This window comes from Rana temporaria, chromosome 8, assembly GCF_905171775.1.
Source record: "Rana temporaria chromosome 8, aRanTem1.1, whole genome shotgun sequence".
Lineage (NCBI taxonomy): Eukaryota > Metazoa > Chordata > Amphibia > Anura > Ranidae > Rana > Rana temporaria.
In genome coordinates this window covers 138,207,487-138,233,772 of record NC_053496.1, presented here as the reverse complement: position 1 = coordinate 138,233,772, position 26,286 = coordinate 138,207,487, and the positions used below count along the sequence as shown (strand labels likewise).

At 44.5% G+C, this 26,286-nt stretch overlaps 1 protein-coding gene across 2 annotated transcripts in view; it reads left to right on the top strand.

The window, feature by feature from the left end:
• The first annotated feature begins 3,588 nt into the window (after window positions 1–3,588).
• Window positions 3,589–26,286, top strand: part of MTG1 (mitochondrial ribosome associated GTPase 1) — a 40,427-nt gene continuing 17,729 nt past the window's right edge. The window contains exons 1-8 of one of the 2 annotated variants that reach the window (XM_040320767.1): window positions 3,589–3,745; window positions 3,844–4,128; window positions 13,823–13,887; window positions 16,631–16,735; window positions 19,634–19,714; window positions 25,487–25,543; window positions 25,712–25,802; window positions 25,956–26,017. In XM_040320767.1, coding sequence (XP_040176701.1) covers window positions 4,044–4,128; window positions 13,823–13,887; window positions 16,631–16,735; window positions 19,634–19,714; window positions 25,487–25,543; window positions 25,712–25,802; window positions 25,956–26,017 — 546 coding nt within the window. In that variant the 5' untranslated portion in view covers window positions 3,589–3,745; window positions 3,844–4,043. Of the gene's footprint in view, window positions 3,756–3,843; window positions 4,129–13,822; window positions 13,888–16,630; window positions 16,736–19,633; window positions 19,715–25,486; window positions 25,544–25,711; window positions 25,803–25,955; window positions 26,018–26,286 lie in introns of both variants that reach the window. The other variant, XM_040320768.1, reaches the window with a different exon arrangement.

Below are 26,286 nucleotides of genomic sequence, written 5' to 3'. Positions count from 1 at the left end.
CTTTAACCACTTAAGTCTCGGACCATTTTGTTGCTATAAGACCGGGCCACTTTTTGCGATTCGGCAATATAATAAGGCTTACCTGTAGGTAAAAAAAATATCTCCTAAACCTTTACGGTTTAGGAGATATTCCCTCGCAATGAGCCGCTGACTGCATCGGTGCATGGGCACTGGGGATTCTCGGCTTAAGGCCCGGCAGCCTTGCCGGAAAGAAATCTCCCGCACACGGGAGTGACAACATCATGGCTCCAGCCACTCACAGCGCTGGAGCCGCGATATCCGGAAGACACGCTGTGGCAACATGTCCAAAACACGTGCCCAAAAAAAAAAAAATGTTACAACTGCTTTTAAGGGTTATTAACTACTTGAGCCCTGGGCCATAGTCAAAAGACGGCCTCACGGTGGCTCTGTAAATCCAGGAAGACGTCGTATGACGTCCTCGGGTCCTCCGGCCACTGGGGGGCGCCCGCCCGTACCCGGCGCGTCCCCGAGATGCCGATGACAGAGCCAGGGACGTGGAGCTCTGTGTGTAAACACAGAGCTCCACGTCCTGTCAGGGAGAGGAGACCGATCTGTGTCTCTTGTACATAGAGACACAACATCGGTCACCTCCCTCAGTCACCCCCCTCCACACACAGTTAGAACACCAAGGAAACACATTTAAACCCTTCCTCACCCCCTATTGTTAACCCCTTCCCTGCCAGTCACATTTACCGTATTTATCGGCGTATACCGCGCACTTTTTTGCCCTGAAAATCAGGGCAAAATCGTGGGTGCGCAGTATACGCCGATACCCGCGCCGAGTTTGAATACTGCGCCGACATATACCGAGCGCAGTACACTCGGGTATAGTGGGTCAGTCTCGGCTCCTTCCGCGCTCACGTCCTGGACGTACAGGACGTCAGCGCGAGAGTTGCTGAGAATTGCAGACAATACACGAGTGTACTGCGCTCTGTATATGTCGGCGCAGTATTCAAACTCGGCGCGGGAGCCGCAGAAGGACGCCGGACCCGACGAAGAGGACACCCGAAGCCGCAGAAGGACGCCGGACCCGACGAAGAGGACACCCGAAGCCGCAGACGGACGCCGGACCCGACGAGGCCGCCGATGGACGCCGCGCAAGGCACCAAAATTGTAAGTACAAAAAAAACTTTTTTTCCACAGGATTCGGGGCAACTTTAGGGGTGCGCGGTATACGCGGGAGCGCGCTATACAGCGATAAATACGGTATATCGTAATCAATGCATTTGTATAGCACTGATCGCTGTATAAATGTGAATGGTCCCAAAAATGTGTCCGATTTGTCCGCCGCAATATCGCAGTCCTGACAAAATTTGCAGATCACCGTATTACTAGTAAAAAAAAAATAATAAAAAAAATGTCAGAATTCTATCCCCTATTTTGTAGTCACTATAACTTTTGCGCAAACCAATCACTATACGCTTATTGCGAATTTTTTTTTTTTTTTTTACCAAAAATATGTAGACTATGTATCGGCCTAAACAAAAAAACATTTTTTTTTTTTTTTTTTAAATGGGATATTTATTATAGCAAAAAGTTAAAAATATTGTGTTTTTTTTCAAAATTGGCGCTCTTTTTTTGTTTATAGCGCAAAAAATAAAAACCGCAGAGGTGATCAAATACCACCAAAAGAAAGCTCTATTTGTGGGAAAAAAAAGGACGTCAGTGCTGAAAGCTGAAATTTCGCCTGGGCAGGAAGGGGGGTATATGTGCCCAGTAAGCAAGCGGTTAAAGGAAAAAAAAAAATTCCTTTAAAATAACAAACATGTTATACTAACCTCCACTGTGCAGTTTGTTTTGCACAGAGTGTCCCCGATCCACGTCTTCTGGGGTCCCTCGGCAGCTGTCTCTGGTCCTCCCCGCAAGTACTGACCACAGTCATGCGAGAGCTCGCATGGCAGTGATTAATTGCGGGCGCGCTCCCGTGATACAGTAAGCGGCCATAGCCGCTCACTGTATCACTCGGCGCGCCGCGCCAATGGCTGCGCTGCTCTAAATCCATACGCTCTAGCCAATCAGTGGCCAGGCTGAGCGGGGAAGAGGATCTCGGGACCGCGCGGGACTTTCGAGGGGTCAGGTAAGTATAACGGGGGCTGGGGGGGGGCGGCATCATCGGAGGTTTTTTCCAGCCTTTTTTTATGTTTATTAAAAGTCAGCAGCTACAAAAAGTGTAGCTGCTGGCTTTTAATAAACAGACACTTACCTGCTCCACGGCTCCAGCGACGCGCCGGCCGGGGCTCCGCTCCTCTCCCCCCCTCTCTGGCCGGCGTCTTCATTCCAAGTGTGGGCACCTGGCCCTGACAGCTTTCGGCTTCACGGCCGGGCACCCACTGCGCATGCGCGAGCGTCACTGCGCAAGCACGAGCTGCGCCGTCCGATTGGACAGGCGATCGCCTACAGGGAAGGGCTGCAGTAAGGCGATTAAGCTATTCGCCTTACCAGCCCCTCGGCGGAAGGAGGAAGTGGGACAGGAAGTCCTCCTGAAGCCCCCACTCCCCCCCCCCCCCAAAAAAAATGACATGCCAAATGTGGCATGTAAGGGGGCGAGGAGTGGATTAAGCGGAAGTTCCATTTTTGGGTGGAACTCCGCTTTAAAGTAAAAACATGTTTTACTTTACAACCACTTTAAAGTGGAGGTTCACCCCCAAAAAAATAAATTTTTAACATTAGATTTAGGCTAATTACGGGAAGCAGAATCGGGTGTTTTTTCTTAAATCAATGTAGTACTTACCGTTTTAGAGATAGACGTTCCCCCGCGCTTCCGGGTATGGGCTGCGGGACTGGGCGTTCCTATTTGATTGACAGCCTTTCCGACCGTCGCATACAGCGCGTCACGAGTTTCCGAAAGTAGCCGAACGTCGGTGCGCAGGCGCCGTATAGAGCCGCACCGACGTTCGGCAACTCGTGACGCGCTATATGCGACCGTCGGAAGGCTGTCAATCAAATAGGAACGTCCAGTCCCGAAGACCATACCCGGAAGCGGCAGAGAACAAAGACTGATGTGAATGTACAAAATATATGTAAAGCACTGCTGTATTAAATAAATAAATACCAAATTGAGAGTGAGACCCCGGCCGCCCGTGACACTAATCTGAGAATAAAGCTTGGCTACATGAAACCTAAGAATGATGATTGCAGGATATGACTTCAGTCTGAAACTGGGGCTTTTAATACATAACATAGATCTGAAAGGTTTTGATTATTATAACATAATCTGAGATTGAGGCTTGGAACACGTGACAAAGGTCTGAGAGTGAGGCTTGGAATAAATGCGAGTAAAGCTTGGAACACATAATACTGATCTGATAATGAGGCTTGGAATACATGACGCGTATCTGAAAATGAAGCTACGATACTGATCTAAGAATGAGGCTTGGAATGCATGATATTGATCTGAGAGAGAGGCTTGGAACAAAACATACTGATATGAGAGTGAGTCTTGGAATGCATGATATTGATCTGAGAGAGAGGCTTGGAATAAAACATACTGATTTGAGAGCGAGGCTTGGAATGCATGATATTAATCTGTGAGAGAGGCTTGGAATAAAACATACTGATATGAGAGTGAGGCTTGGAATGCACGATATTGCTCTGAGCATGAGCACATGTCAGTGATCTGTGAGCGAGGCTTGAAGCCCATGACAGCATTCTGACATTGAGGCTTGATGTTTGAGTGCAGAAGGAATGAGAAAGTTACTAGTCTGAATGAAGGAAGAACACAAAGGTGAATAGAGGTGGTATGGGATGATTGCTGCAAATGATTGAGTGTTTTGTAACAGGGACACCTAAGTGACTGATATGAATGCTTTCATTGTTTGACAGGTAATAAGAACACGAGAAGTCACATTCCTCTTCGTTCGGACTGAAGGATTGCTGGAGTTTCAAGTATCACCTGATAGTAATAATGATCATTCAAATTGGAACGTGGAAATAAGTTTTTGCAACATTGTTGCTGAGCTCTGGGGACTCCGGGGTTACATTTGTTTGTCTCCCCTTAGAAGAGGAATCTCTTTATTTCCACGATGAGGCTTAGCAGTGTACTCCGCTTTCCCTATGACTTTGGTGGACGGGACGTGGCACACTGGTTCCCGGGACATATGGCTAAAGGTGAGGAGGGAGAAGCACACGTTGCTTTTGTTTGTGATTCTGTGTATTGGACGTGTACACACAGTGCGACATTGCATGGCGGAGATCTACAGAGCATGTGCAGGTTGTTAAAACGATATGATGTGTGTGTGTGTGTATGTGTATATATATATATATATATATATATATATATATAGGCTACATATAGGCTCTTCGTAGATCTAATGATAAAGAGTGTGTGTGTGTGTATATGTATATATATATATATATATATATATACACATACACATACACATACACATACACACACACTTTATCATTAGATCTACGAAGAGCTTGCCTGATTGGATATAGAATGATTGCGTAGTTCAGGTGGGCACAGATATTGTTTTTGTAATGAAATTATACAGTCAGATTATGTGTATGGTGGACCTAAATCGAATTCAATAGCAATACTCACTTTAGGACAAAACTGGACTCGCAGAGTTTTGTTTATAGGCAGAGCTGACCCGCCTTATAGGCTCACTATGCAAGCCGCTTAGGGCCCCGCAAAGCTGCGGAGGGCCCCCTAAATTACTAGTGGCCCCGTCTGGTGAGAAGTCATTTTCGGCCCCTCACTCCGCTTCTCAACTCGCTGGCTGCATGGGAGAAGAGGTAAAAAGTCAGCACCCTTGCTTCTCACTTTAATGTAAGATGTCATTTCCGACAGCAGAACACCCCCTCCCCCCACTTCTCAACTTTAATGTTTAATGTGACATGTCACTGTCGGCAGCGCCCTCCCTCCCGCTTCTCAACTTTAATGTGACATGTCATTTTGCTTAGGGCCCCAGGGAGGTCAGGATCGGCACTGTTTATAGGGTATGTAAATCCGAACAGTGAACTTCTCCTATTTGGTCTGTAAATCTGAACCCCGGGTAAAATAAAATGCTAGTTTTTGTCTGGGGGGGGGGGGGATAATACACTTAGCATATTCCTTGCTTAACTGGCAGCCAGCGCTCTTTTTCTCTCGGTGCAGCGTGTTTTGTGCTTTATGCTTTATGCACACAATTTAGGCTTTATGCACACAGCAGAAAAAAAAGGTAACTTTTAGGGGCTTTTTTTTTTTTTTTTTTAAAGTAGTACAGCCAAAGACAATTTTTTAGATTCCTGTAATCCGCTGTCAGCTGATGTCAGAGTTGTGGGCAGATACCGACCATATCCGAGCCTGGACCGGCACTCGGCAGGCTTATTTCAGCCCAGCACTCCAGTGAGCGCGGGGAGGCAGAGCAGGGAGCTCTAAGATCCGAGTGATCAGCAGCGTTTGGTCGCTCAGTTCTCAGCCTTAGCCTGCGGGGGATCTATGCAGCATCCACCTAGGTGGGTATGATTAAAAAGGGAAAAAAAAGTACCGTATTTATCGGCGTATACCGCGCACTTTTTTGCCCTTAAAATTAGGGCAAAATCGTGGGTGCGCGATATACGCCGATACTCGATTCCTGCGCTGTGTTTGAACCATTCCGCCGACATATACCGAGCGCAGTACACTCGGGCAGGCTCGGCTCCGCTCGCGGTCACGTCCTTTACGTGAGAGGAGCCGAGCCTACCCGAGTGTACTGCACTCGGTATATGTCGGCGGAGTGGGTCCAACACAGTGCGGGGATCGGCTGAAAAACACAGCGGGGAGGACACCACGATGGCCGCAGAAGGACGCCGGACTGGACAAGGCCGCCGATGGACGCTGGGCAAGACACCGACGAGGGGCATCCAAACTGTGAGTATTTCTTTTTTTGTCCAGGAATTTTCCTTCTAGGTTGGGGGTGCACGCTATACGCCGGGGCGCGTTATATGAAGATAAATACGGTACTTCTCTTTTAATGTCTCTGAATGAAACTCTGTTTTAGCCAATGTGTCTATGTGCATTGTAGCTTTTAGGGCATAAAAAAATAGGCCCCAAAAATAGCCTACATACATAAATTCATTCTAGTGGCTAGAAGAAATTAAAGCAGATCTTCGTTCTCATTTGAATCTTCCCTTCTCTGCACCCCTCCTCCACTCAGCTGTTCACATAGGGATTTTTATTAAAATACTTCTGCAATCCCCCCCCCCCATTCATGCAATGCAGGCGATTGATGTACACATTTCCCATTTTGCCTCCTGAGATATGCATGTCACATATCCTGGGAGGCATTCGCTTTCATTAAGAAAAGGGCAGGCCTAGTTGTTGTAAGTCATTGAGAGAGCTGCCGGTGGCTTCCTGGTGATGTCACACATGAAGATGGCAGCATGGGACAGAAGGGCAGAGGATGGCAACAGGACACTGCTGGATCCACTGGGTGAGTGAGTATGTTTTGCTGTGCAGGACCTGCAACCAGGTAAGCAGGAGTTTAGAAAAAATAAAATAAAGAGGGTAGGGTTAAAGTGGTTCAACTAAAAAAAAAAAAAAAAAAAAAAACACGTTATACTTACCTCCATTGTGCAGTAAGTTTTGCACAGAGTGGCCCCAAACGCTGTCTTCTGGGGTCCCTCGGCGGCTGTCTCGGGTCCTCCCCGCATCAGATAACCCCCCTCTCGGAAGTGCTCTCCCAAGGAGGTTACTTTGCCGGCGCGCTCCCAAGTCCTGCATTTGCATTCATAGACACGAATGCTGGACTGATGGCTGCACTGCTATCAATCTATCCAATGAAGTGCCAAGAAGCCGGGCCAAGATCCAGCGTGCTTTAGATGCGGGACTTTTGAGGGCTCGGGTAAATTAAACGGGGGGGGCTGTGGGGCCGGTAATTGGCACATGTTTTTTTCACCTTTAATGCAAAGGATGCATTAAGGTGAAAAAACAGTAAGGTTTACAACCCCTTTTAAGGTCCTTCAATATTCTAGCCAATAGAATCGGCTTAAATACACTTATAAACACTATACACATGTTTGTAAATGTGTGTAATTATGCTCCAAAACCAGGGCTCGACAAATCCCGGTCGCCAGGTTGCCATGGTGACTAGAAATAGTGTCCTGGCAACTTGGCTTTGTGAGCTGGCGCCATCTGGTGGTGGCCGTTGGTATTACAAGTTAAGCATTACAAGTTAAACAGCAATTCTAATGTAATTTTTCACTGCCGTCTTCTTCCCTCTAATTAGAACCCCCAAACATTATATATATTTTTTATCTTAACACCAATGGGTGCTCAACCTGTGGCTCTCCAGCTGTTGCGGAACTACAATTCCCATGAGGCATTGCAAGCCGCTGACAGGTACAAGCATGTCTCCCAAAGGCTGAGGCATTATGGGAATTGTAGTTTTGCAACAGCTGGAGAGCCACAGGTTGAGCACCCATGCCCTAGAGAATAAAATGGCGATCGTTGCAATACTTTCTGTCACGCCGTATTTGCGCAGCGGTCTTACAAGCGCACTTTTTTGGGAAAAAATTACACTTTTTTTTTTTTTTTATTAAAAAAATAAGACAACAGTAAAGTTATCCCCATTTTTTTTTTTTTTTTTTATATTCTGAAAGATAATGTTACGCCGAGTAAATTGATACCCAACATGTCACTCTTCAAAATTGCGTCCGCTTGTGGAATGCCGTCAAACTTTTACCCTTTAAAATCTTCATAGGCGACGTTTAAAAAAATCTACAGGTTGCATGTTTTGAGTTAGAGGAGGACTAGGGCTAGAATTATTGCTCTCGCTCTACCAATCGCGGCGATACCTCACGTGTGTGGTTTGAACACCGTTTACATATGCGGACGCTACTCACGTATGTGTTCGCTTCTGCGTGCGAGCTCGTCGGGACGGGGCGCGTTTTCTGGCTCCTAACTTTTTTTGCTGGCTCCTAGATTCCAAGCAAATTTGTCAAACCCTGTCCAAAACAATGATTTTTCTATAGTGGATTTTTCTAATAAGCTCCTGCCAGGAGGATCCAGCATAATTAGAAAGGAGTATTTTAATACATCCTTGTGCATGATTGGAGTAGCAAAGAGCCATGCAACTGGAAGGAAGTGTGAGGAATAAGACAAGTATAACCGATTCTTCTATACCCCACTGCAAAAGTCAATCGTTATTTGTATTAGTGATCAGCTTTTAAGGGTAAGGAAATCTTCCTACAAAGTTATGTAAAATGATGAAACCAAGTTTGCTGCAGTGCGTCTATGCGAGTTATGCAGCACAATGGACAGTAGCGTTGCATTGCGGTGCGCTGCAACTCGAGCCTGTTTCCTTGCTGCATCAGGCTGCCATTCAGAATTCTTATCAAAGCACGAACGTTTGCATGCTGTGGCACTAAAGAATTTAATTGCAGTACATTTTGTGTGTTGAGGCCTGCGGTGTTAAATCGGCTTATTTACTTCAAATAAGCTGGCAGTGCACCTCAATACACCAAAAATCAGACCTGTACCATAGTTTCTCTTTCGTTCATAGACGGACACAGCCTTCTTTGACATTGGGGTTATGCTTCTTCCTACCAGGAGAGTTTAGGCAGAATTTAACAGCACTTAAAGCGTTAAAACCTTTCCTTCGTGCCGCTCCTCCCAGGGGGCGTGGCTCCCCAGGCATAACCCACACCCTGCTCTAGGAGCCTCAGTTTATGGTTGGAGTTTCTCCGTTGAGCAACTCCGGTTTTGTTTGGGGTGTAACCTGTTTTGCTGTGTTATTTTCCCACCCCTCTAATTTTTTTGACACTGCTTGGGGACGTCCCTAAGGTCAAAGAAGGCTGTGTCCATCTATGAACGGAAGAGAAAATAGGATTTTTGTACTCACCGTAAAATCCATTTCTCTGAGTTCATAGACGGACACAGCACCCACCCCTCCTTTGTTTGTACTGCTTGTTACGAACTGAGGCTGCTAGAGCAGGGTGTGGGTTATGCCTGGGGAAGCCACGCCCCCTGGGAGGAGCGGCACGAAGGAAAGGTTTTAACGCTTTAAGTGCTGTTAAATTCTGCCTAAACTCTCCTGGTAGGAAGAAGCATAACCCTAATGTCGAAGAAGGCTGTGTCCGTCTATGAACGAAAGAGAAATGGATTTTACGGTGAGTACAAAAATCCTATTTTTCAATGCAATGCACACGTAGTTCACTACACGTAGTTGTGCACTAAAAACCACATTGGTTGCAGTGTGCTAAAGCACACATGCATTGCTGCCTGCTAGCTAAGTGTTTAGTTTTATTGTTATTACTGGCAAGAACAGGAGTAGAGCACCTTCCATACACTTTAGAAGTGATCAGGGTGGCTAGATAGCCACCCTGATCGCTGCTGTGTGCAAAACAGAGCTGGTACAGTAAGCATAAACCAAGCTCAAGGAGGAACATGTTCTTGACAGTCAAATGATTAATATATTTTAACACTGGGGGTTATTTACTAAAGGCAAATCAACTTTGCACTACAAGTGCAAACTACAAGTGCAAAGTGCACTTGAAATTGCACTAAAAGTGCACTTGGAAGTGCAGTCGGGGGACATGCAAGGAAAATAAAAAAACAGCATTTTAGCTTGCACATGATTGGATAATAAAATCAGCAGAGCTTCCCCTCATTTCAGATCTTCCACTCAGATTTACAGTGACTGCACTTCCAAGTGCACTTTACACTTTTTGTAGGGGCAGAGCCACAAAGATCTGCACCGGCGTAGCGTATCTGAGATACGATACGCCGCCGTAACTTACCTGGCTTTGGTTTGAATCCTCAACGAATTTCCGTTGTAAGTTACAGCGGCGTAGTGTATCTCTCACAGCGTAAGGGCATGGAATTCAAATGCTGCGGGTAGGGGGCATGTTTTATTTAAATGACGCGCGCTCCGAACGAACTGCGCATGCGCCGTCCCTAAAATTTCCCGACGTGCATTGCGCTAAATGACGTCGCAAGGACGTCATTGGTTTTGATGTGAACGTAAATGGCGTCCAGCCCCATTTACGGACGACTTACGCAAACGACGTAATTTTTTTTAAATTAGACGTGGGAACGACGGCCATACTTAACATTGAGTACGCCACCATATAGCAGCTTTAACTATACGCCGGAAAAAGCCGAACGGAAATGACGTAAAAGAGTGCGACGGATGTTCGTGGATCGCCGGAAATAGCTAATTTGCATATACGACGGAAACGCCACCCAGCGTACGCCTGTCGGATCTAACACAGATGCCGTCGTATCTTGTTTGGTGGATACCAAAACAAAGATACGACGCGCAAAATTTGAAATTACGCGGCGTATCAACAGATACGCCGGCGTAATTTCTTTGAGGATCTGCCCCGTAGTTTGCACTTGTAGTGCAAAGTGGATTTGCCTTTCGTAAATAACCCCCATAGTGTTCAAAATGTGCCTGTTCACACCTGAGTGTAATGTCGCCTGAAATCTTAAAGCTGGTAGCTAAAAAAAGTGCATGAGGTTCCTCTGAGCTACAAGCTTCAAGTATTATTGACCAAATTGGGATTGCCTGAAAAAAACATGCAAAAAATGCGCTTACATCTCGTTTTTCTCCCCTAGTAACTAGCTTTTTATTGCCTAAAACAATTAATATGAAATCTTAAAACAAACCTGCAAAAATGCTTAAAAACACTTGTACAACTGCTACAAAATCCTGTAAAAATGTTGGGCACTCAACAACAACTGGCAAAAGCTTTAAAGGGGTTGTAAAGGTACAATTTTTTATTTATTTATTTTTTCCTAAATAGCTTCCTTTACCTTAGTGCAGTCCTCCCTCACCTCATCCTTCCATTTTGCTTTTAAATGTCCTTATTTCTTCTGAGAAATCCTCATTTCCTGTTCCTCTGTCTGTAACTCCACACAGTAATGCGAGGCTTTCTCCCTGGTGTGGAGTGGCGTGCTCGCCCCCTTCCTTGGACTACAGAAGAGTCAGAATACCCACTAACACACGGCTCCTTTCTCTATCTGCAACGTATAGAGCGTCCTGACTCTCCTGTAGTCCAAGGCAGGGGGCGAGCACGCCACTCCACACCAGGGAGAAAGCCTCACATTACTGTGTGGAGTTACAGACAGAAGAACAGGAAGTGAGGATTTCTCAGAAGAAATAAGGACATTTAAAAGCAAAATCAAAGGATGAGGTAAGTGAAGGAGGACTGCACTAAGGTAAAGGAAGCTATTTAGGAAAACAAATTGTACCTTTACAACCCCTTTAAGTTTCATTCCATTTGTAAAGCTCCATAAAGTCCAACCTATGTGTGTGATTATATGTCAGTATTACATTGTATATCCCAGTATGTTGTAGTCGTCCAGGTGCTTATTTAATATTAAAAAAACATTTAGATAAGCACAACATACAAGGTAATACTGAAATATAATCGCACACATAGGTTGGACTTGTGTCTTTTTTCAGCCTCACCTACTATGTAACGTAAGTGTGAATGCAGCTTTACAAATGGAATGAAACTTAAAGCGGAGTTCCGGCCACAATTTCACTTTTTAAATATAAATACCCCTGTAATACACACGCTCAATGTATTCTAGTAAAGTTAGTCTGTAAACTAAGTTCCGTTTTGTTAGGTTGTTACAGCATTTAGACACTTTATAAAATAGAAATTGACTGGGGCCATCTTAAGTGTGGGCATCATGAAGCCAGACTGTATGACTTCCTGGATTTCAGCCTTGCACATGCTCAGTGCTGCACAAGCAGTGTCAGATCAGGTTTCAGCAGCTGTGCTGTCCAAGTCACATGATTCTTTGAGACTGGGGAGTGCACAGACTCCTGGAAAGTTACACCCACTACATTCCCAGGAGTCTATGCGGTGTAGGTTAGGAAGCATTAGGCACCTAGGTGCAGGAAGTGGGAAGATTAACTATTCTGCCTAGCAACAACACTTTGAAGGCATCTAAAAAAAATAAATACAAATTTTCGTAAAGGACTAATGACATTTTTTTTAAAACTACTGATGTAATGTTATATTTATGGGTGGAACTAAACTTTAAAGATCCAATATTAAGGGCCTGTTCACACCATAGAAACGCAGTCTGGATGCGTTTCTGCATGTGCGTTTTTGATGTGTTTCGGTGCATTTTTTCCCCATCTTCTTTTCTTTACCTTAACCACTTCAGATCTGTGCTATGGCGGAAAGACGGCCGCAGCGTGGACCTGAACTGCCGGGTGGACGTCCCTGGATGTCCTGATGTTTTCTTCCGTGTTGCGCGCATCGCAGAAAAGCTGTGCCCTCTGTGTCACGCGGGTGCCTATGCGCGTGCCTGGCGGCCGCGATGTCCGCCAGGTACTTGCGATTGGCAGTCACAGAGCCAGGGACATAGATCTGTGTGTGTAAACAGACATCCACGTCCTGTCAGGGAGAGAGGAGACCGATGCTGTGTCCCTTGTACATAGGGACACAAATCGGTCACCTCCCCCAGTCAGTCCCCTTCCTACAGTAAGAATCACTCCCAGGGAACACATATAACCCCTTCCTCGCCCCTGCCAGTCGCATTTACACAGTAATCAGTGCATATTTATAGCACTGTTCGCTGTATAAATGTGATTGGTCCCAAAATAGTGTCAAAAGTGTCCGATTTGTCTGCCGCAATATAATAAGTGCCCAGTAAGGAAGTGGTTAAATAAGGATATGTACTTTCCGGTACGTTTTTGGTGCATATTTAATGCTTTTTACCACGATCCAGTACAATTCTGTGCAGAAAAAAATGTTCTACTTTTTTTTTCCCCGTGACTGACTGCACTGGTGTGAACTATGCCATTGAAAACCATATAACCTACTATCCAATGCGTTTTTGATGCAGAGACAAAAAAAAAGTGGACTACATGTGATGTGAACTGGCACATAGCCTTTGCTTATAAAGTTACCGTATTTATCGGCGTATAACACGCACCCTAACTTTAAGAGGGAAGTTTCAGGATAAAAACTTTCCACAGCCCCCTGCATATAACACGCAGGCACAGCTTACCTTCTATTTCCAGGGTAAAAAAGTGAGTGTTATACGCCAATAAATACAATATATCTACCGTATTTATCGGCGTATATCGCGCACTATTTTCCCCTTAAAATAAGGGGAAAATCGTGGGTGCGCGATATATGCCGATAGCCACTTCCCGCGCTCAGTTTGAAATCTTGCGCCGACATATACCGAGTGCAGTACACTCGGGTACATTCGGCCAGGCTCGGCTTCGCTCGTGCTCACGCATAAACGTCACAGAGCGCGAGCGACGCCGAGCCTTGCCGAATGTACCCGAGTGTACTGCACTCGGTATATGTCGGCGGAGGCGTTCGAACTGAGCGCGGGAAGCGGGCACTCGACTTGAGGCGCGCGCTGGAGAAGCCGGTAGGATACCATCGAGGCCACAGACGGACGCCGATCCGATGGATGCTGGGAAGACACCAAAACTGTAAGTAATGAAATCATATAACATTTTTTTTTACAGGAATTTCGGGGGCAACTTTAGGGGTGCGCGGTATACGCGGGAGCGCGTTATACCACGATAAATACGGTATATCTCTCTTGCAGGTTTTTTTTAAATTATTTATATGTATATAAAAAAACACATGAAGCCCACCTTCTTCTTCTTTTTTTTTTTATTTTTTTTTTATTTTTTTTTAATGCAGATTTAGAAGAGGAGCAACTTTATACCGCTCCTTCTCCTTCTATAATATAGAAGTTAAATCTTTAAAAGGCAAGTCAGAAAGGTTTTGTGTTTGGTCATAAGGAGAATTAATATTTGTGAACTTTCTGCCAGATACAATAGATTAAACCTGGACTGTACAGTAACATATTGAATAAAACGTTAAGCAATTTTATTTTTTCTTACAGGAATGAAACAGATGAGGGCTAAATTAACAAAAGTGGACTGTATTGTGGAAGTACATGATGCAAGAATATCCTTTTTCCTAGTGCTGCTCATGTCTATATAGACATTAAATCCAGAAGCTTCCTAGTTTAAAAAAATTGTGCATGTATTGACTTTATTGTATTTTTCCATTAAAAATAATAGAAGCCGGTGTAATTGCTCTACACATGTATAACTGTGACCCGGTTTTCAAGGTGAATTATAGGACCTGCCATACACAAGACCAACTTCAGGTTCAGCCAGGCGCCCCCCTGGAACATCCCTGTCACTGTTTAAAAAAAAAACATGTCACATGTCTGTCGTCGTCGTCGTCCCCCCCCCCCCCCCCCCCAATCTACTTCTGGTGGGTAGATCCTATGCCTCATTCACACGGAGGACCGTTCAGGTCCGCCTGTCAGTTTTGACGGCGGACCTGAACGGCCGCTCCATGCAATCCTATGGAGCGTCGGATGTCTGACCCTATCCGATCCGCTAAAAACAGACGTATGGGGGGCACGTCCCCATCCGTCCATGCGGATCGCATAAGATCTGATGAAAACGGACATGCTGTCTGTTTTCATCAGATCGCTCCATAGGACACAGCGGTGCCTGACAAGCCCCTCCCCGCTCAGTGAGCAAAGAGGAGCTTGTCATCCGTCGGCTCAGCGGAGATCTGTGGACTGATCTCCCGCTGCGCTGTGTCCTATGGAGCGATCTGATCCGCATGGACGGATGGGGATGTGGCCCCCATACGTCTGTTTTTAGCGGATCGGATAGGGTCTGATGTCAGCGGACATGTCTCCGCTGACATCCGACGCTCCATAGGGATGCATGGAGCTGCCATTCAGGTCCGCCGTCAAAACTGACAGGCGGACCCGAACGGTCCTCCATGTGAATGAGGCCTTAATGTTCCAGAAATCGGCCCAACATAATGATGTGGCAACTCGCAGCAACATTATCATGTGAGCCCATGGTGGAGGGGGAGAGCTTTGATGCCCTGGGTTTAAAGGAAGTGGCCTGAATGATGCCCATTATTCAACCTGGAAAAGGAGTGCCAAAATGTACAGCTCTAGAGCTCAGGTACATATAGAAGCTTCAGATGCTTTTTTAGGAGCTGTGAGGGATCTGTTCATTTATTTTTATACCGTATTTATCTTGCTATAACGCGCCCCGGCGTATAGCGCACACCTCCAAACTAGAAGGAAAATTCCTGTGTCTTGCCTTCCGTCCATCGGCGGCCTTGTCCCGTCCGGCGTCCTTCTGCGGCCATCGTGGTGTCCTTCCCGCTCGATCCCCACTTCCCGCACTGTGTTTGAACCACTCCGCCGACATATACCGAGCGCAGTACACTCGGGTATAGTCAGGCAGGCTCGGCTCCTCTCGCGTAAAGGACGCACAGGACGTGACCACGAGCGGAGCCGAGCCTGCCCGACTATACCCGAGTGTACTGCGCTCAGTATATGTCGGCGCAGTGGTTCAAACACAGCGCTGGAAGTGGGTATCAGTGTATATCGCGCACCCACGATGTTTCCCTGATTTTCAGGGCCAAAGAGTGTGCGGTATACGCCGATAAATACAGTACCTAAAGTGGAATTGTGCCTTAATTGCAGTAATGAAAAGTCAGAACACCAACCTAGCTGTGCTGTAATGTCTGTAGGGATGTGAATATTTCAAAGCTGGGTGAGCAGAAAAACAAATCCTTTGGCAAGTCAAACATCTCCCAAATGTGTTTTTAACTTTAACTAGTTACAAAAGGTTGTTCAATAAAAATGCACTTTCATTAGCACATATGAATAAATGGCTGCCCTATTGGACCCTTACAGTGAAGTCATTGAAAGCAGTAATGGGATTCTGGAGCATTAGTCGTGTCTTGGCTATACAGTTTTTAGAACATTGGGGGGGGGGGGGGGGAGAGGAAAAAGGAATTTTCTCGGTGCAATTCATATTTATGTAACAATGAGAAAGAAATAGTCTTTGGTCGATAATGTATAAAAATACAAATCAATAAAAACACTGATCCTATTAAGTATTTATAACACAATATGATGGTAACGATTTAGCAGGTTGCGGTTATGCCAAGATGGAAAAATCACAGAATCCCAACATGCTTCGCGAAATGCGCTTCTTCAGGGGAATGCGATGGTCAATCATGCTATTACAACCAAGCTACCCGCTGGACCAACTGTCCAACCACCATCGGAGGCATGGGATCAAGATGTGAAACCCCCAATAGGGGGAGGAGCGTGACGAACGCACCACAAAGGACGCTAGATGAGGAATAAAAACAAATAGACTATGTAAGGGCAGAGGACAATGTGATTCATTACTGGCAAAACCCAAGAATGTCGATCTGGGCACAGAAAGTTGCTGTAAACCGTCGCACACAAGTCCCCCTGCTCTCTGCCTTCTTTCTCATTGTTGTATAAATATTAATTGCACCGAGAAAAAAACTTTTTCCTCCCCCCCCCCCCCCCCCCCCCCCCCCCCCCCAATGTTCTAATATCTTTGTTTGGGATGTGGCGCCTATTCGTATTGGTGATTGGACTATATTAGTATTGGCTATACAGTATTTCTATATCAAGTTAATGGCACTTTTTTATAAAAATAAATAATTCATTTGAAAATGCATGCATTGGTAATTGGTTTTCAAACTTTTAAAAGCTAGCGTGTGCACATGTATATACTTTGTAAATATCATATTTTTTAACTAGATTGGCCATTGTGTGTTTTTAGGTTAAGTGTTTTTTGTTTCCCTTTTTATAAGCTCAGAGACTGTTCCTTAACTAGAAAACATTCCTTTATCTGGTCGAAATCCTTTCTTTAAAGAGCACCTTGGAATTAAGCCCCACCTTCTTATACTCAACAAACTGGACCTAGCTGACCTGACTCATCAAAATGTAAAAAATAAGTAATACTAATAATGGGACAATGTAATTGTAGAGGCAATACTTTCTCAAGCAAAACATTATCCATTGTAAACATTGTTGGTGTTATATCTGAGCACTTTCAACAGCAGCTTGGAATGTTGTTTTCATACATATGTAAAGTACATCTAAAACCAAGAACTACTATGTAATATATTGCAGCTTACCAGTTCTTTCTTTTATTTATTTTTTCCTGGAGATCCCTCTAGTATTACACTTCCTGTTCTAGAGTGACAACGCTCAGTGGTCATACTTTTTCCATGGTACATGGTTCCAGCATTGTCACCCTAGGCTGCTATCCTGGTTTGGACTACAAACTTACTGTATCTTTCTCTCTCTCTCTCTTTTTTTCTTTTTCTCTTTCTTCATCTCCTTTTTACATGGGGTAGAAAGTTGTGTAGTTCCCAGAAGATAGCTGTGATAGCTGATGGTATTGTTTGAGCTTTCAATTCAGTAAACAAGAAGTTACAAGATACTGTATTTCTATTAGGATGGACAGATATACAAAAATGTATTGGGTCTGAAAAACAGAAAATTTATTCCACTACCACATTTTAGGACTAGTAAGCTGCAATATATATTTTTTTATTTTTTTTTGGTGGGAGGGTGGGGTTTAAAAATGCCTTAATGCAGGGGTCGACAATATCCGGGCACCAGGTCGCATTGGCGACAAGAAATTGTGACCTGGCGCCTACAAGGCCGCAAAGCCACGGCCTCAATTACCAGCTGCCGCGATCGCGGCGGGGGGAGGTGGGGGCGCACGGAGGCAAATGATCCTGTGTCTCCGTGCGCCCCCAGCCGCGTGATCGCGGCAGGTCCGCGACGGCCGGTAATTGAGGCCACGGCTTTGCGGCCTTGTGAAGTCCCAAGCTCTTCGGAAGCTTCTGTGAGCTGGCGCCACCTGGTGGTGGCCGTTGGCATTACATTACATTGGCATTGCAGCAATTCTAATGTGTGTAATTTTTCACTATTTTCACTGTCTTCTCCTTCCCTCTAATTAGAACCCCCAAACATTATATATAATATTTTATTCGAACACCCTAGAGAATAAAATGGCGATCATTACAATACTTTCTGTCACGCCGTATTTGCGCAGCGGTCTTACAAGCGCACTTTTTTGGGAAAATAATACACTTTTTTTTAATAAATAAGACAACAGTAAAGTTACCCCAATTTTTTTTTTATATTGTGAAAGATAACGTTACGCCGAGTAAATTGATACCCAACATGTCACGCTTCAAAATTGCGTCCGCTCGTGGAATGCCGACAAACTTTTACCCTTTAAAATCTCCATAGGCTACATTTAGAAAAATCTACAGGTTGCATGGTTTGAGTTACAGAGGACGTCTAGAGCTAGAATTTTTTTTCTCTCTAACGATCGCAGCGATACCTCACGTGTGGTTTGAATACCATTTACATATGCGGGCGCTACTCGCGTATGTGTTCGCTTCTGTGCGCGAGCTCGTCGGGACGGGGTGCATTTTCTGGCTCCTAACTTTTTTAGCTGGCTCCTAGATTCCAAGCCAATTTGTCAAACCCTGCTATGGAATATACGTTAGTGAGTTTAATGTGCCCCTCCCTTAATTATCATTATGGAAATTATTTTAAAGAAATCAAACACTTTATATTGACAAGATTACTTTGCGGTTCACTTTAATGCTCTCTTTCCCAGCAGCACATACTCTATTTTCTTTGGTCCCTCGCCATTTTATTTAGGGGTCAGGAGCAAAGAAAATGCCAAGTACTTTATGGTGGAGCATGTGACCTACTTCCCTTCCTCTTTTATGTGACAGTGCTGGGGCTTGGGTATACTTCCCTTTGCAACAAGTAGGCTGAGAGCTGATTGATCAGCGGTCATGTAATTCTTTTGCTGTTTTGATATTGTGTTAAACAACCAGAACAAAACATTATTTCGAAAAATACCTTGCTGCCTTTATTTGTCAATCATCGGTGCCACTTTTGGTATTTTGGTATTTTTGAAGTTGTGGATCGATTAGGGCAGGGTTAAACACACTGAGTTGGTTTGCTGTCTGTGTCCCACTGGGAAGATTTCACAGTTGTCACCAGAAAAAGTGTCCCCATCGGAAGAGTTACCCTCCCTTCTTGCTCTAATCACAGCTGTAAAATGTTTAATCTTCTGTCACTTTAATTCTCAATGATAATGGTTACCAGGAAAAATTAAAGTTGGTGATTCTCCCTAACAGAGACACCGAACAGTAAAAGCTTGACAAAAATCTAACCTTTCCCAACTGTGTCAAACTAAAAACAAATTTTGGCCTTGGTGAGTTAACTCCATTGTCTAAAACAGTGTTTCTCAACTCCAGTCCTCAAGGCGCCCCAACAGGTCATGTTTTCAGGCTTTCCATTATTTTGCACAGGTGATTCGAGCAGTTTCACTGCCTTAGTAATTACCACAGCTGTTTCAATTGAGGGAAATCCTGAAAACATGACCTGTTGGTGCGCCTTGAGGACTGGAGTTGAGAAACACTGGTCTAAAACTTCTCTCTATACTAGGGTTGCCACCTCATCTCTTTAAACCTATTCACGTATGGATTTAACAGGTTTTCAGGCCAATTTAATGCAGAAAAGGCACCAAGTGAGTTTAATTACCACCTTAATCAGCCAGAAAACCTGTATAGTTTAATGTGTGTTTGGGTTTAAAGGGATGAGGTGGCAACCCTACTCTGTACAGCCCTAGATAGATGTCTGGTTAGCTTGTGTGATATGCAAAGCCTTGGCAGCGATGAAGAGTACCTAGTCTAAATTATTGTAGCTAAAATATCATTTTTTTTAGTGCACGGGAGATCCGAGAAGCTTAGACTTTGTCATGCCTCGCTTATAAATGTTCTGTTCTGGTCTTGTCCTTTTCAGAGGATCATCACACAGCTAAGAAAGCAGGAAGTTGGAAAGGTTATATACACAGACTGCATACGGGAGGAAAACGTCAGGAAGGTAAGGCCACCTTCTTGACAGTGTTGTCCTTTTTATCTATTTTTCTTAAAAGGTGTTGTAACGGCTACCCAAGTAGTGAGGGGGTATCAGCCGTTGTAGACGTCCTTTTTCCCTGGCAAGTTGCGATATGCAAGTACAGCTGGTATAATCCCATCCACGAGATCCAGAGGGAGAGAGTCAGGTTCAGCTGTAAAAGGAGCAGAATAATAGTCCCATAGAATGCCCTTTCAAGAACGAGACGGGGCTACGTTTTGAAGGGTCAAGTAGACTGTTTTAATGGAATATTTTTCTGGTTTACATCTAGTTACAAGCTGTTACAGGAACAATGAAAATCTCTGCCCCCTCCTCACACAGGGGGGCTTCAATACAGATACTTTGAAATAATGACATCCCCTTGAGCTAATCAGTATCTAGACATTTCAGCTCCGAGCTATGTTTAACATGACCTGACCAGACACATTCCTTTATCAATAGAATTCAATTAACCTTTAGAACAATACACACTCACAGATAATCCCATCAGCATACACCTGACAGGAGACTGCTAACTTGTAGTACAATACACAAAAGAGAGTCAATTAGCTGAAGAAGGGGACATTAGAATTTAGCAGTGAAAGAATTACTCTCCAATTAACCCTTTGTATGCCTCACTGCATGATGATTATAGATGTCCAGGCAGAATACATAGTTCCGTTACAGGTGTACTGACACTTTTGCAAAGAAATTATAAATGTACCCATATTCGTGAACACTGAGCCATATTCGTGAACACTGAGCCTATTGGGGCGTGAGAATGTTTGATTGGAAGCTGTGATTCTTGGACTGCATACTAGTTTCGGAGCACTCATATGGGTTTATTTGATCCTAGAGCTAGTATGAAACTGTAAGGGATACAGGTTTTCAGCAATGATAACCAGATCAGTAGGCTGCATACGGTTATATGAACTTTATTAACATAAATATCACTCTACCAACACAAGTAAACCATAAACAATGTAAAGTGACAAAATAAACGCAAAGCAGAAACCCAACTAACTGTGTACAAATGGAGGGAGCAAACCTGAGCAAGGCAAGGTCAGGACTGAGACAGAAAACAAGGGGAGCCGAGCAAGGTACGGAGTACTGGGTGCAGGCAGCAGGGTACTAGAAGCATATCACAGGAATAAGCAGCAGGTACAGGTACAGGAACAGGATCAGGCAGGGACACAGGAATAACACTGAAGGACTAAACTTCAGTTAAGAGTGGGATTATCTACCTCCCAGCAGCCATCAGATGCAGCCTAGTTACATGGATAAGCTGGTTGTTGGGGGACACCCCTACAAACGGAAGAAAGATTTCCCAGCACACTTGCCAGCCTGCAAAACAACCAAACTGGTCCTGTCTAACAGTTTACGTTAAAAATAGAGGGTTTTGTTTGCACACATTTGCAAATATATGAGGAAGCTACTTGCCTACGCCAAGAGATACACACAGTGGCGGTTGGTGAAGTTTTAGGATGGGGGGGCGCAAGACCCCGCCCTTCCACATTTGGTCCCTCCCACTTCTCATAAGCCACACCCCTTATAGAATCCACCACTCCGTCCCCTGTATTCCACACTCATAGTGTCAGGAGTATACAGCTCAGCATCACAGCACAGAGTATACAGCCCCAGCATCACAAATCATGGTATATAGCGCAGCCTTACAGATCGGTGCAAACAACGTAAAAAATTACACTGTTGGTAATGAAGGACTCGAAATGGGCAGGAGATTAGCAGATACTGCACAAGATTACCAGAGACTGCGGACATACTGCATTACTTGTCCTGCGACTTGGGACTTGAACCTTGCATGACAAGTCGTACCCCATTTTTTCCAATGAGAACCGTTCATATCTGTGCGACTTCAAGTCACAGCGACTTCAAAGTAGTCCCTGCATTACTTTGGTCCCACTTTGATAGGACCTCCAGAATACACAGGCATTGCTTTAAGTCGCATTAAAATTGCGGTAGAATTGTGCAACTTTCAGACTGCGTTAGCCTGAAAGTCGCACTATTCTGCCACAATTTTTTGCTGCGATTTTGCAGCACGACTTGAAGCAATGTATTCTGGAGGTCTATGGAGCTCAAGTCACATCAAAGTGGGATAAAAGTAATGCAGGAACTACTTCAAAGTTGCATAAGCGGGTGGGGTGGTGTGCCGGCCGCCGATGTTGGGTATACAAGTACTTTAAATTGCAGGTGTAGCCCTGGCATAGTTTCTACCTGTGACGGACAAGCACAAGAATATGTCACCAGTGCAGCCACTGAACCCTCAATCCATAACCACCACACCAGCTACAATAATGCAGTGCAGACACGTAAAACTGTGTGTTACACAATAGTGTACACAGGTAGAATAATTATGGATTTATTAGCATAAGGGTGCCAACACACAGCCCCATGCCATCTGCATTAAGCAATCCACATTCAAATTTATATATAAATAAAACTGCCATGTATATAACCTTAAACCACTTTTCTATAAGCTATAACTTAGCAATGTAATTAGGATTAAGGAAATGTCACCTATTGCAGCAGTTACTGGGCGGCATTTAGTGATGGGCACTGGGCTGGAACTAATATTTATTGCTAATTGCAGGGTATCGGGTCACTGTGACAGATTGGGTCTGTCTGCGGGAATTTATCAAGGCTGGATGCATTTATCTGTGTGACATGCTGCCATCCGTCAATCCACGTGTGCTAGGGCCTTCAGCAATGACTGGGTTAACAAGTTTAACACCATTGAAATAACAGAGTAGTGACTGTGGTGCTCAGTGAGGGAGAGGCATGCCTGGGATTCCACTGTCTGGGCTCTGGTCATGCTGCTGCAGTTTGTATTACAACATAATGTAGTTAAGAGGGGAAGACATAGCTCTGCTTACCTGTTCCCCGTCGGGACGCACTGAGCTCGAGAGTGCCGACGTCACTTCCTGTTTTTCCAGTGACGTCGGAACGAGCACAGAGACGAGCGCGTGCACAAAGAAATGCACCCGCCCGGCCATAACAATGCTACTGGCATCGCACCGGAAGCAAGTGGCGTAATCGGCAGCGCCACAAAGGCATATTTTGGCTGCCAATGTAGCGCCACGTCTGCAATCCCGTGATTGAACAGACGTGGCGCTACTCCTACCGCACTATGCCCAGCGCGCGGACACAGTGCACATAATTACCTATTTTGGATTTTTTTTTTTTTTTCTTAAAGGTAAAGGTTTAAATTTTTTTTTTTTTTTTTTTTTTTTTTTTACAGACTGGGGGAGGGGGGGGCCGCGCCCGGGCGCCCCCTATGGACGGGCCGCCACTGCCTCTGTATATACTGCGGTCCTAACTCCAAATTTCCAGAGCCTCCATAGTAGGAGCACATATAAGAATGGATAGATTAAAGGCAGGTATACCTGGAGGGAGCCCACCCCTCCTTAAGCACAGGGATGCAGTGGATGCCCAGCAAGAGCACAAGGGCAGCAAAGGCATCCAGTGCATCCTGCACCCAATCCGTCCAACTGTACGAAGGCATCATGTGTGAAGGAGTCCTCAATTACAGATTTGTCTGAAACATCTAACATTTCAGTAAAGTATTTCAGTTTATGACAGGTTTTCATCTTGTATGTATCCTCTCAGGATATTTTGACCCATAATTTGCACAATGAAGATGCCCAGTTTTTAGTAGTTGTCAAGGTACCTTGCAGTAACAGAGGTTTCTCAAACTTATGGACACCCAGAGGTGGTTGGTCTAAATTTGTAAGGTTATTTGGTGGTGGTGCTACAGGTGTACAATAATAGGTAGCAGATATGGCTCACAAGCTCCATGGCATCTATGAATGCTCCTATCCCATTGCAAAATCCTCAAATAGCAGTGGTTTCGGATGAAACCGAACAGGCGGCCGGGAAGCAGGAAGTAACTGAAGGGTTCTGTGGAGCACAGAACAGAAGTGCTATCCCTTCCAAAAACGTCACTAGGGGGTGCAGAAACGTGTTTCAAGGCTGCCCAGCCCACTTTGTCAAGCTATGATAGGGGTCTGATCACCGAAATGTATTAGTAGTTTTTATCTTGTATTGACAATGTAGCCAATAAAGGTTACCTTATTCGGAATGAGAGTTGCTCGTTTATCTTGTATACTCCATGCAAGTGTGGCGACACTGAAGCCTGTTCACCAGTCCTTCCAATGACTCTACAGGTCATGATTGAGCAGTGCAGATTTATTTGTTACAATGGAAAAATGTTGGTTTGCTAAAAGTAAAATAAAAAATGTAGCCCGTTGTGTGAAGAGCCTGCATATTTAATCAGCAAATATGGCTACTTCCATGTGTAGGTTTGCAATATAATTCCACACTATAAATTTGTTTCCAAAACCACAATGATAAAGCTAAGGAATTTAAAGTTGTAACATACCAATGTATATTAAAAAAAAAAAAAGGTAAAACCACGATAGTTTCTTGTGCAAGTATAACTAAAGCCTAAACTTTTTTTCTTTTTGTAAATAGTGGGGAAGGGTTAAAGCTTCTGTAAGGTTGCCATGTGTGTCCCATCAATGGGATTTCCCTTCACTTCTTGTTCCATAGACTTAATAGGAAAAGAAAAGGAAATCTCTCCAAAGTTTCTGCCATTTGAAGGCATTCTCTTTCAATTTTTGGGGGATATCTTGGAATGTGGGATTTCACTTTCTGTCCTAGTGACAATGGTTATTGGGACAACTGGAGAGGGTGAATCTCCCAGCATGGAAACAGAGAAATCAAAAACTTGACAGGGTTGACAACTCTGGGAGATTGGGTTTTTAAAATAATGAAATATTACAATGTGTAGCTTTTGCTTATATCGGCATTTTATACTTTCATTAGGAATAACAAATACTAAGGGCCAGATTCTGAAAGGACTTACGACGGCGCAGCGCCATGTACGCCGTCGTAAGTCCTAATCCGAGCCGTCGTATCTATGCGCCTGATTCTTAGAATCAGTTACGCATAGATATCCATTAGATCGGACAAGCGTAAGTCTCTTATGCCGTCGGATCTTGACTGCATTTTTTTGTTGACCGCTAGATGGTGCTTCCGTCGAATTCCGCGTCGAGTATGCAAATTAGCTAGATACACGAATTCCCAAACGTACGCGCGGCCGACGCAGTAAAGTTACGAGGTTTATGTTAGGCTTTTCCCGGCGTATAGTTGCCCCTGCTATGAGGCATAAGTGCGGCGTTCCAATGTTAAGTATGGCCGTCGTTCCCGCGTCGAAATTTGAAAAAGTTACGTCGTTTGCGTAAGTCGTCCGTGAATGGGGCTGGACGTCATTTACGTTCACGTCGAAACCAATGACGTCCTTGCGGCGTACTTTGGAGCAATGCACACTGGGAAATTCCATGGACAGCGCATGCGCCGTTCCGCAAAAACGTCAATCACGTCGGGTCACAGTAGTTTTACATAAAACACGCCCCCCTGATCCAAATTTGAATTAGGCGGGCTTACGCCGGCCGATTAACGCTACGCCGCCGCAACTTGCGGAGCAAGTGCTTTGAGAATACAGCACTTGCCCGTCTAAGTTGCGGAGGCGTAACGTAAATCGGATACGTTACGCCCGGGCAAAGATACGCCGCTGACTGAGAATCTGGCCCTAATTGTATGTCTTCTTTTGTCATTCTTTTGATATGGGTATAATGGCTTGCAAGTATTGTATTGATTTTAATAACTTGATAGTTAGATTTCTGTGAGCACTTTTCTTATGAAGTAAAAAAAAGTTTCTTTTAATTTTGTATTTTTATTTAGATTGTTCCAGCAATTACAGAGCGCATTGAATGTCATCCCCGATTCAACAGAGCTGAGGTCAGTGGCCGACAAGTAAAAGTTGTTGTCATGTGTTGAAATATTCCAGTAAAATGAAAATGCATTGCAGATGTGTAGCGTTTCACTTTTGAAGATCTTATTTCTGTATTATCTTTCTGATTTTAGCAGAATTTTACTGTAGGATAAATTATTTATTGGCTATTGCAGAATCCAGAAATCTGCATCATGGTAACTGGAATTCCCAACGTTGGTAAATCTTCTCTAATAAACGCACTGCGAAGAATACATCTGAGGAAGGGTAAGTTCCCCATCTTATATTTAGCTTAATTTACTGTATTTTTATTGGCCTCCTTCCAGGTCGTCGTTGATTCATATGCACATACAGTAACTACAATTTAGAATGGTACCCTCCTGCGCACCATTTAATGTACACTTTTTCTCTATGACTCAGGAAAGGCCTCTAGAGTTGGTGGCGAACCTGGAATTACCCGCTCAGTGCTGTGTAAAATACAGGTGAGAATTGGTGTGAGCTGTTGCTTGCAGTTGTCTAAATGGCACTAACAAATCCGAAGGTATACATACACATTAGATGATAGGCTCTCAGGCCTAGAGATGAGTTTGGGCTTAACGCAATCGCTCAACTCTGTTTTTTTTTTTTGTGCTGATCTTGGCGCCTAATCTCTTCCACCCTCAGCAGACTGTGAGCAGAATCCTCCCTCTCACAGCTATTGGCCCCTGCTTCTTCTGGTAGAAGTGATGCTGCAGTTATTCCTTTTTTTTTT